The 11316-nt window shown below is 44.1% G+C and overlaps 2 protein-coding genes across 2 annotated transcripts; one reads left to right on the top strand and one right to left on the bottom strand.

The window, feature by feature from the left end:
- Positions 1 to 4576: 4576 nt before the first annotated feature.
- On the bottom strand, positions 4577 to 4921 carry LOC128061199 (small cysteine and glycine repeat-containing protein 4-like). The gene has a single exon (XM_052653470.1). It carries the CDS (start codon positions 4919 to 4921, stop codon positions 4577 to 4579), a length of 345 nt encoding a protein of 114 aa, XP_052509430.1.
- Positions 4922 to 8809: 3888 nt separating this feature from the next.
- Positions 8810 to 9163, top strand: LOC128061191 (small cysteine and glycine repeat-containing protein 7-like). Its single transcript, XM_052653462.1, has one exon. The coding sequence runs from the start codon at positions 8810 to 8812 to the stop codon at positions 9161 to 9163; it is 354 nt and encodes a 117-aa protein (XP_052509422.1).
- The last annotated feature ends 2153 nt before the right edge of the window (positions 9164 to 11316 follow it).

Genomic DNA, 11316 nt, shown 5'->3' with positions numbered 1-11316 from the left:
TAATCCCAGCATGAGACCCACACCTCCAGGACCTCATCTAAATGTAATTAACTCCCAAAGACCCCACCTCCAAATATGGGGGTTGGGGCTTCAGCATGTGAGTTTAGCTTTCTGTGAGTGTGGTTTTCCTTCTCAAGGCTGTGGGTTTATAGTTCTTGCTGCTTCTGTCTGCCCTCTGATGGATAAGGGTAAGAGGCTTATGCAAGCTTTCTGATGGGAGGGGCTAGCTATGGGGAAAACTGTGTGTTTTGGTGGGCAGGACCATACTCAGGAAATCTTGAATCCAATTCTCTGCTGATGGGTGGGGCTGTGCTCCCTCAGTTAGTTTTTTGGCCTGAGGTGACCCAGTCTTTCAAATCAGGAAAGGAGTACATCAAGGCTGCATATTGTCACGCTGCTTATTTAACTTATATGCAAAATACATCATGAGAAACACTGGGCTGGATGAAGCACAAACTGGAATCAAGATTGTTGGGAGAAATATCAATAACCTTAGATATGCAGACGGCACCACTCGTAAAAAGTTGGCTTAAAGCTCAACATTCAGAAAACGAAGATCATGGTATCTGGTCCCATCACTTCATGGCAAATAGATGGGGAAACAATGGAAACAGTGAGAGATTTTATTTTGGGGGGTAAAAAAGTTGGCTTAAAGCTCAACATTCAGAAAACGAAGATCATGGTATCTGGTCCCATCACTTCATGGCAAATAGATGGGGAAACAATGGAAACAGTGAGAGATTTTATTTTGGGGGGCTCCAAAATCACTGCAGATGGTGACTGCACCCATGAAATTAAAAGACACTTTCTGCTTGGAAGAAAAGTTATGACCAACCTCATTTCAGTTCAGTTCAGTCTCTCAGTCGTGTCCGACTCTTTGTGACCCCATGAATCGCAGCACACCAGGCCTCTCTGTCCATCACCAACTCCCAGAGTTCACTCAGATTCACCAACCTAGACAGCATATTAAAAAGCAGAGACATTACTTTGCCAACAAAGGTCCATCTAGTCAAAGCTATGGTTTTTCCAGTAGTCCTGTATGTATGTGAGAGTTGGACTATAAAGAAAGCTGAGCTCCAAAGAATTGATGCTTTTGAACTGTGGTGTTGGAGAAGACTCTTGAGAGTCCCTTGGACAGCAAGGAGATCCAACCAGTCCATCTTAAAGGAAATCAGTCCTGAATATTCATTGGAAGGACTGATGCTGAAGCTGAAACTCCAATACTTTGGCCACCTAATGCAAAGAACTGACTCATTGGAAAAGACCCTGATGCTGGGAAAGACTGAAGGTGAGAGCAGGGGACAACAGAGGATGAGATGGTTGGATGGCATCACTGACCCAATGGACATGAGTTTGAGTAAACTCTGGGAGTTGATGATGGACAAGCAGGCCTGGTGTGCTGCAGTCCATGGAGTTGCAAAGAGTTGGACACGACTGAATCACTGAGCTGAACTGAACTGAACTGACCCAGTCTTGGAGTCTATGAGTCTATGATAGGATTACTGGCATCTCCAAAAGATCTTATACCAGCACGCCTCTCAGGACTACTGCTGCCAGTGCTCCTGTCCCTGCAGCAGGCCACTGCCAACCACAGCTCTGCAGGAGACCCTTAAACACTCACAGGCAGGTCTAGCTCAGTCTCCTGTGTGGTCACTGGTCCTTTTCCCTGGGTCCTGGTACACCTGGTACACACAAGGTTTTGTTTGTGCCCCCCAAGAGTCTCTGTTTCCCTTGGAGACAGAGAAAAATGGAAAATGGAAATCATCAGTTTTCATTACGATCCCAATGAAATGCAATGCCAAAGAATCTTCAAATTACCGTACAACTGTGCTCATTTCACATGCTAGTGAGGTAATGCTCAAAATCCTTCAAGATAAGCTTCAACAGTGCATGAACCAAAAACTTCCAGATGTACAAATTGAGTTTAGAAAAGGCAGAGGAACCAGAGAGCAAATTGCCAGCATCCGTTGCTGCTGCTGCTGCTGCTAAGTCACTTCTGTCGTGTCCGACTCTGTGCGACCCCATAGATGGCAGTCCACCAGGCTCCTCCGTCCCTGGGATTTTCCAGGCAAGAACACTGGAGTGGGTTGCCATTTCCTTCTCCAATGCATGAAAGTGGAAAGTGAAAGTCACAGGAAAAAAAAAAAAGTGAGAATTCCAGGAAAACATCTACTTCTGCTTCACTGACTACGCTAAAGCTTTTGACTGTATGGATCACAACATACTGTGGAAAATTCTTCCTGAGATGGAAATACCAGACTACCTTACCTGTTTGCTGAGAAACCTGTATGCAGGACAAGAAGCAACAGTTAGAGACTTACATGGAAAAACTGACTGTTTCAAAAATGGGAAGGAAGTCGGCAAGGGAGTCTGTATGTTGTCACCTTGTTTATTTAACTTTTATGCAGCGTACATCATGGAAAATGCCAGGCTGGATGAATCACAGGCTGGAATCAAGATTGCCGGGAGAAATATCTACAACCACAGATATGCAGATGATACCACTCTAATGGCAGGAAGCAAAGAGGAACTAAAGAGCCTCTTGATGAAGGTGACAGAGGAGAGTGAAAAGGCTGGCTTGAAACTCAGCATTCAAAAAACTAAGATCATGGCTTCTGGTCCCATCACTTAATGGCAGATAGATGGGGGAAAAGTGGAAACAGTAACAGATTTTATTTTCTTGAGCTCCAAAATTACTGCAGATGGTGACTGCAGCCACGAAATTGAAAGACACTTGCTCCTTGGAAGAAAAGCTGTGACAAACCTAGACAACATATTAAAAAGCAGAGATATCATTTTACTGACAAAGGTCTATATAGTCAAATCTATGGTTTTTCCAGGAGTCATGTGTGGATGTGAGAATGGACCGTAAAGAACGTTGCTCACCAAAGAATTGATGCTTTCAAATTGTGGTGTTGGAGAAGATTCTCAAGTGTCCCATGGATGGCATGGAGATCCAACCAGTCAATTCTAAGGGAAACCAACTCTGAATATTCACTGGAAGGACCGATGCTGAAGCTCCAATACTTTGACCAACTGATGTGAAGAGCTGACTCATTGAAAAAGATCCTTATACTGGGAAAGATTGAGGGCAGGAGGAAAAGAGGGTGAAAGAGGATCAGTAGGTTGGATGGCATCACCGACTCAATGGACATAAGTTTGAGCAAACTCCAGGAGACAGAGAAGGACAGGGAAGCCCAGTGTGCTGCAGTCCATGGGGTCACAAAGAGTCAGGCACCACTGAGAGACTGAACAACAACAACAGCATGAGCTTAGGGGATACAATTCAGTCCACAGCAATCATTGTTGCCCCACCTTGCCTATTCTGTAATTGCAGACCTCATAGACATTTGCTGGGTTTTGTATTTGCCAACAAATATGCTACCTTGTCATTATTTCAGTTCTTATTGCTTGTCCCAGGAACACTGATGTAACTTTAGTTCTCCCCATAAACCATTAACTGTGCAGGTGGCTGCGCCAAGTTCCTTCTTGAAAACCTTCACTGGCCAACAGCATTGCTGCGTGTCAGAGCTCCACCAGCTGCAGCTGTATGCTTTAAGCAGGTCATTTAACTTCTCTGTGCAGAGGGCATTGTAATAGAGCTTCTTTCAAAACAGGTGCATTGTTAGAAAAGTGCCTGGATTTTAAGGGCAATGTGTGTGCTGCTCATTGCTGTCATTGTAAATGACAGACTTAGTGTCTTTTCAGTGCTTATTTCTAACTATTTATATTGATATGCTCTGTACTTAGGTCAAACGCATGGCTTGCTAGTCTCCATATGTGCTTTGAATTTTTCCATCCCTCACTTGTTTGCCCTCCTTCCAGAATGTCTGTCTCCAACTATCTCCATTTGTCACAATCTTACTAATTCTGTAAAACAGCTCCAAAATGCTATCTCTTTCTTGAAGTCACTCTACTCGTTGCACCCTTTTCTCACCCAACAATGAGGAGTCCCTCCTGCCGTGATACATGACATCATGGTCTCCTGGTATGTTTATTGTTATTCTGTCTTGTGTTCATGGTTATTTGTGTATGGCTGGATTGTAGAGTAAATAAAATTGTAAACCACACCAGGGCATAATTATTCGTGTATCCTTGACAGCCCCAAGCCATGGGAAACTATAATTAATACCACTTTAATAAGAATATCTCTAAGGATAAAACAAGAGCAAATGTTCAGAATTCATTTTTGTATTTTATTAAGACATTTTTAGGACATCATCTATTAAAAAAACTCTATGGCCACAGGAAGGACAGATATTTATGGTAAAAACAAGAAGACAAGGCAAAGACAGAAAAGAATTTCACAAAAAAAGTGAGAATCATTACCTCATTTTGCTGAGCTTAGTAAGCAAAATGCCCTCCATCATTTTTCTTGGATGACTTTGAATAAAATACCCATGTGTGACTATATTAAAAAATGGAAAAAGATACTGAAAGTCAGAGCATGAGAACCAGAGGGAAGTACCATAAAGCCCAGGTGCCAAAGAGAGAGCACAATACAGATGGATGGATGGAGAGAAGGCTCAGCAGTGGGAACAAGCAGATGCCCAGCAGCACCTGCAGACCAGCTCACCTAGTGGCAGCATTGCTTCTGGCAGCTGCACTTCTGCTGGCAGCAGCAGCTCTTCTGCTGGCAACAGCCCTTCCCACCACCGCAGCCACATGAGTGGCAGCTGCAGGTGCGGCGGTGGCAGCAGACCACGGGGACGCTGCAGCAGCCCCCACAGCAGCCGCAGCAGCAGGGGCAGCAGCTGCTGCAGCAGCCCACCCGGTAGCACCTGCAGCTGTTGCAACTGCCACAGCTGCCACCGCAGCCACCACCGCAGCCACCACCACAGCCGCCACCGCAGCCGCCACTGCAGCCGCCACTGCAGCCACCACCGCAGCCACCACAACTTCCACAACCACAGCAGCCCATGGTGTCAGTAGAGAGGACTCAGGAGAGGTGAGGAGGGAGTCTCAGAATGTGAGGGAGGTTGGATGTCACCTTCTTCTAGGGGGACCCTTATATATCTTCAGGAGCTGAGCCAAGAATATACAGTTTGTGCCTTGTTGTTCACCCCACTTCCTATAAGAGACCTCATGAGACTCTGACATCCTTCCTTGTTGAGATTGTGTCCAGTTAATATTGCTCTTTTAAACCATTAGCTGTCTCTTAAAGCTATATTTAGATTAGAACACACTTGGAACAGCTTTGTGCTCCTAAGAACTTACACGTGTATGTATGATTTGCGCCAGGGACTAGAACAGTGCCTGACCCATTGTACATACTCAACAGTCAGCTGTTGTATTAAATAAATGCCTGAAATATTGAAGAACTATCCTCATTTTTTATAACCGTGACAGTTTGCATCTGGAGTCAGGTAAAAGTCGCGTTTTTTAACATATGCTTCTTAGTCATCGCAGGTTAGGAAAAAAGATTGTTTTTCTCTCTACTGAGATTCACTGCTTATCCACTAAGTTACAAAAACCTCTTGGAAGAATAAGTGAAAAACCAGACCCCAAACAGAAAGAGCATCCTTAACATCTCACCTTAAAACACGTGTATGATTTCCGGTTCAAGATAGCATAGTAGAAGGACACACACTCCTTTCCTCCAAGAACACAAAAATTGCAACTAGCTGTTGAACAACCATCAACAGGAGGACACTGGAACCCAACAAATAAAAACACCCCATGTCCAAAGACAAAGAAGGAGCTGCAATGAGACAGTAGGAGGGGCACAATCACTATCAAATCAAATCCCATATCCTCCATGTGAGTGACCCACCAACTGGAGAACAATAATACCAAAGGAGTTCTCCCACTGCTCTGATAGCTCCGAACCTCATGTCAGGCTTTCCAGCCTGGGGATCTCACAAAGGGACTGGGAATCCCCAGGGAATCTGATCTTAAAGCCAGTGGGCTTTGATTATAGAACTTCCAGAGGACAGGGGGAAATAGAGACTCCAGTCTTAGAGGGCACAAACAACATTTTGCATGCACCATGAGCCAGAGGAAAGGAACAGTTAACCCACAGGAGACTGAACCCAAACTACCTGCTAGTGTTGGAGGGCCTCCTGTGGAGGCATGGGTCAGCAGAGGTTACCACAGGGACGGGGGCACAGGCATCATCAGGCCAGGAAGGTCCTCCTTGCTGTAAACCCTCTTGGGGGTCACCATTAACTCTATCATAGAGCCCATAGACCCCAGGGCTGGGTCACCTCAGGCCAAACAACTACCAGGGAGGAAGTGGAACCCCGCTCATCAGCAGATAATTGGATTAAAACTTTACTGAGCAAGGCCCTGCCCACCAGAATAAGACCCAGTTTTTCCCATCACCAGTCTCTCCCATCAACAAGCTTACACAAGCTTCTTAGCCCCATCCATCAGAGAGCAGACAGAAGAAGCATAGTCTCACAGCGGCTAAAACAAAAACCATATTACAGAAAGTTAATCATGATGAAAAAGCAGAATGTTATGTCCTGAACAAGATAAAACGCCAGAAAAACAGCTAAATGAAGTGGAGATAAGCAACCTTCCAGAAAAAGAAATCACAGTAATATAGTGAAGATGATTCTGGATCTCAGAAAAAGAAAGCAGGCAAAGATCGAGAAGATGCAAGAAATGTCTACCAAGACCTAGAAGAGCTAAATAAAGAACCAACCAACAGACAGAGATGAATAATACACTAGAAGGGATGGGTAGCAGAATAACTGAGGCAGAATGGATGAATGACCTGAAGGACAGGACGGCGTAAACCACAGCCCCAGAACAGAATACAGAAAAAAGAATGAGAAGAAATGCAGACTGCCTAAGAGACCCCTGGGGCAACATTAAAAGCACCAACATTCACATTATAGGAGTGCTAGGAGGAGAAGAGAGAGAGAGAGAGGACCTGAGAAAAATATTTGAAGAGATAATAGCTGAAAACTTCCTGAGCATGGGAAAGGGAATAGTCAACCAAGTCCAGGAAGCACAGAGAATCCAAGGAAAGATAAACCCAAGGATGAACACACCAAGACACATAGTAACCAAACTGGCAAAAATTAAAGACAGAGATAAAATATTAAAAGCAACAAGGGAAAAACGACAACATACAAAGAAACTCTCGTCAGGCTATCAGCTGATTTCTCAACAGAAATTCTACAAGCCAGAAGGGAATAGCATGATATATTTAAAGTGATGAAAGGGAAGAACCTACAACCAAGAATACTCTATCCAGCAAGACTCCTTCAGATCTGAAGGAGAAATGAAAAGCTCTCCAGACAAGCAAAAGTTAAGAGAATTCAGCACCACCAAACCAGCTTTACAATAAGTGCTAAAGGAACTTCTCTAGGCAGGAAACAAGAGAAGGAAAAGACAGAAGTAAAACCAAAAAAATACAGAAAATAAATCCCAAACCATTAAGAAAACAGTAATAGGATCCTATATAACAATAATTAACTTAAATGTAAATGGATTAAATTCAACAACCAAAAGATGTAGACTGGCTGGGTGGATGAGCACATATGCACATATGTACTTCCACTTATCACATCACTCTTCTTGACATCCCCCCGCCAAACTGTATGTAATTATTTTGTATTGGTAAGTTAATCATGTTCCCATTATGGCTTGTAATTGTAATTATCTTTTTTTTGGGGGGGGGCGGTTCTGGCTATTGATTGTGAAAACCGATAAAACATCTTTTACTATTGTGAGTATGTTTAAAAAAAAAAAAGCACAGCTATGCTTTCTCTGGTTCCCTGAGGTCCTTATTTTATAAAAATTGACTGTTCATTAAAGATTACCCTGCCCCCACCAAAAAAAAAAAAAAGAACTTGTGTGATGTCAGATGCTAAAACTATAATTTTGTGTAGCCCACACCTAACATCTGCTAGGAGGAAGTTCCTCCTTGTCATTTGTCTGTTAAATAATTGGGTAAACAAAATTAAGAAAGATTTCATCCCATGGCTGGCCTTTTCCCATGCCTCTCTGGGTTTGAGACCCAGGGCCAGCCCATCGGTTCAGCCAGAAAATGGCCCAGGAGAATGTTTATCTGAAGTGACTGGTCTCCATCCAGCTGGCTCTGTGGGTGTAGTTTCCTTCTTTTGCCCCAAGTAGCTTGCAGGTATAAACAGTAGTCCCCCTTGCTTGACTGTCTTGAGAATTGGGGCCTGCCCAACTAGTCCAAAGAGCTCACTGCCAGTCTTTCTTGGGACTTACACTGCAGCTTCTGCATCAGAGACTCCTGGGCTTGGGCAGGTCCGTGCTTCTCCCAGGACGTTGGTGTCCCTGGATTGACAACTGGCATCTCTTTGTTAAGTTTACCTTTTGAAAGCTAGAGAAGGAAATCTTACTATGCCCTCTTTTGATTTACTTCTCACCATTGAGCAGTCTCTTCCAGCTCCCCATTTCTGTTGCCCAGCGTCCTGAAAAACCTCTGGGACACTCGTGGGAGCTCTTCAACTCTTCACTCACGTGAGCTCTAGGATGGTCATGTCTGACACACAGGCGACATTCTGAAGCCCCTGAGGCTGCTTTTCCCTGCACCTTGCCCATCACTTTTCCGCTTCCGAACTAAAGATCTGACACACGACAACTTCATTCCCAACAGAAAACTCAAAGTTATGAGGCTGCCATGCTAAAAATAGCAAGTTATCACAGCACGGGTGCTCAAGAAGGAAGTAAACAAAGTCTTGTGAGACTCTTCCAGGGAAAGTGGGCCAAAAAACAGGAAAAGGGGTCGGTATATAAGGGTCTCCCCCAGCAGAAGGTGGCATTCAACCTCCCACATCTCCTGAGTCTCTCTCCTCACCTCTCCTGAGTCCTCTCTACTGACACCATGGGCTGCTGTGGTTGTGGAAGTTGTGGTGGCTGCGGTGGTGGCTGCGGTGGTGGCTGCAGCAATGGCTGCGGCAGTGGCTGCGGCGGTGGCTGTGGTGGTAGCTGCAGCAGCTGCAACAGCTGCAGGTGCTACCGGGTGGGCTGCTGCAGCAGCTGCTGCCCCTGCTGCTGCGGCTGCTGTGGGGGCTGCTGCAGCGTCCCCGTGGTCTGCTGCCACCGCCGCACCTGCAGCTGCCACTCATGTGGCTGCGGTGGTGGGAAGGGCTGTTGCCAGCAGAAGAGCTGCTGTTGCCAGCAGAAGAGCTGCTGCTGCCAGCAGAAGTGCAGCTGTCAGAAGCAATGCTGCCACTAGGTGAGCTGGTTTGTAGGTGCTGCTGGGCGTCTGCTTGCTCCCACAGCACAGGCAGTGGAGCACTGCCTCCATCCATCTGTCTGCTCTGCACTGTCTCTCTGCCACTTGAGCTTCCTAGGAATTTTCTCTTTGGTCGTGTATATCATACTTTGAGGCTTCAGTGACTCTTCATTTCTTGAGAGTGATGGCAGGACATCTTATACAATGACATCCAGTGGGAAGAGATGGAGCTGCTTGTTCATCCTTAGCGTAGCGCTTGGCAGGTGCTGACGGTATGGTAGTTGTAGAGACCAACCTCTCTCAATTCAATCTTGTCTGCTTCTTCGAGATCTGTTACCCTGCTGTGTAGGATTTAGACTCTGTGTTGGGACTTTGTTTGAGTATCTTCTTTTTCTGCTTTGAGCAGTTCAAGTCTTCATAACTTTAAAGTGTTTAAAGCCATGGGAATAATTAAATTCAAAGCTGTGAGCACCTCTAAGCACCTGATAGCAGCCCATAGCCCTGATCTCAGACTAGTAGGACTGAGATCCTCAACATTTTGACCTGTAGTAGGTGTTCACTGTTTCTGTCCACCAAGTTTTGCCTTTGCCATCTCTAAGCACAACGGATTCCTGATTTTGCAACGCCTGCTTTATACTTCTAATTATTACCCTGCCATCTTCTAAATGTCAAATAAAATAAACTAAAGCATCCTCAAAATATTGACTCATAAGATCTTCTTACTTGGTGGTAACCTCTGAGGGAAGATGGAGGGGTAATGTTGAATAATGAGGAAAGAGACCTCCCTTGCTTGCTTGAATTGATTGTGAGCACAAACTACTTTAATGGAAGACCTACATTAATAAACATTAAAATTTTAAGTGTTTTGTCTGTTTCTCATCTATTTTGTGACCTGATTCCTTTTTCAAGGATATCTTAAGTGAACTGACAGTAATAGCCAAGAACACACAAAGCTGGACAAAGTTTGCCTCGGCTATCAGAATTTCTGCCATTGTGATCCATGCATATTTCCTTCTCAGGCAAAACAACTTCAAGAAGTATGGATTTCACATGCAATTTAAATTTGATTTGTTAAGAGTGTCTTTTTGACAAGTGGGTTTCCTCAATTAAATTTAAAATCCTTGTTTAGTCACAAAAGATTAATTTCCACAGATTTTTAGCCAACTGTCTGTCTAATTACAATCTAAATATCCTCTATAACAGAACACAATACTGCTTCTCAGTTTAGAACTATATTTTCACATTTACTGTGAGCAAATCAGGTTTTGGAATTATGAACTCTGCCATTTCTTTTGAAAAAATGAATTTTCCACAGAAGATCACACTTATCCAGCCACCCTCAGGGCCATCATCACCATCCCAACCACAATCACCAGCTTCACCAGCATCAATTTGCTTTAAAAAAGAATGAATTGAAAGAGTAGCATTGAAACATACACATTATCATATGCAAAACAGACAACCAGTGGGAATTTACTATCTATCTCAGGAAGATCAAACACAGTGCTCTGTGACAGCCTAGAGGGATGGGATGGGGTAGGAGGTGGGAGGGAGGTTCAAAAGGGAAGCGACATATGTATTCCTATGGCTGATTCATGTTGATGTATGGTAGAAACTAGCACAGTATTGTAAAGCAATTATCCTCTTAATAAAAATTTTAAAAAATAAAAATTAAAAGGAAGACTGAATAGAGAAACTTAAGAGACTCACCTTCGATGGTCTTTGAAACAGTGTTTTCAAGGTCCCCATAAGCTACTTCTGAAAATGAGTAACAGATTGGAATGCACACAGAAAAGCAGTCACTCCTCTACAAAATCTGTAAGAATGCTGAATAGTACTGTTTCTCGCGACAGCACTTAAGCAGTCTGAACTTTCATTTTTTTAAGTACATGTCTTTTAATTCAGAAATTTCATAGCTTGGACAAAGGCATACTCTTTACAAGGCTATTCATGTTACCAAATCAAACTTGAGTCTGCTACCCACACATAAAGCCAATCTATTGACCCCAGGGGGTGGGGAGGGAAAGTGCAGCATTTACTATAAGGCACCTCACAAGGAGAATGGGTGGCTCATGCTCAGAAACCCCAAACTCACCAAAGGATTTCAGCAAAGGCTTTTAAAAAGCCAAGTAAGGGAGAAGGTCCCAGGGTCT

This window comes from Budorcas taxicolor, chromosome 2, assembly GCF_023091745.1.
Source record: "Budorcas taxicolor isolate Tak-1 chromosome 2, Takin1.1, whole genome shotgun sequence".
Lineage (NCBI taxonomy): Eukaryota > Metazoa > Chordata > Mammalia > Artiodactyla > Bovidae > Budorcas > Budorcas taxicolor.
The sequence above is the reverse complement of the archived record's forward strand: the minus strand, read 5'-3'. Positions and strand labels throughout refer to the sequence as shown.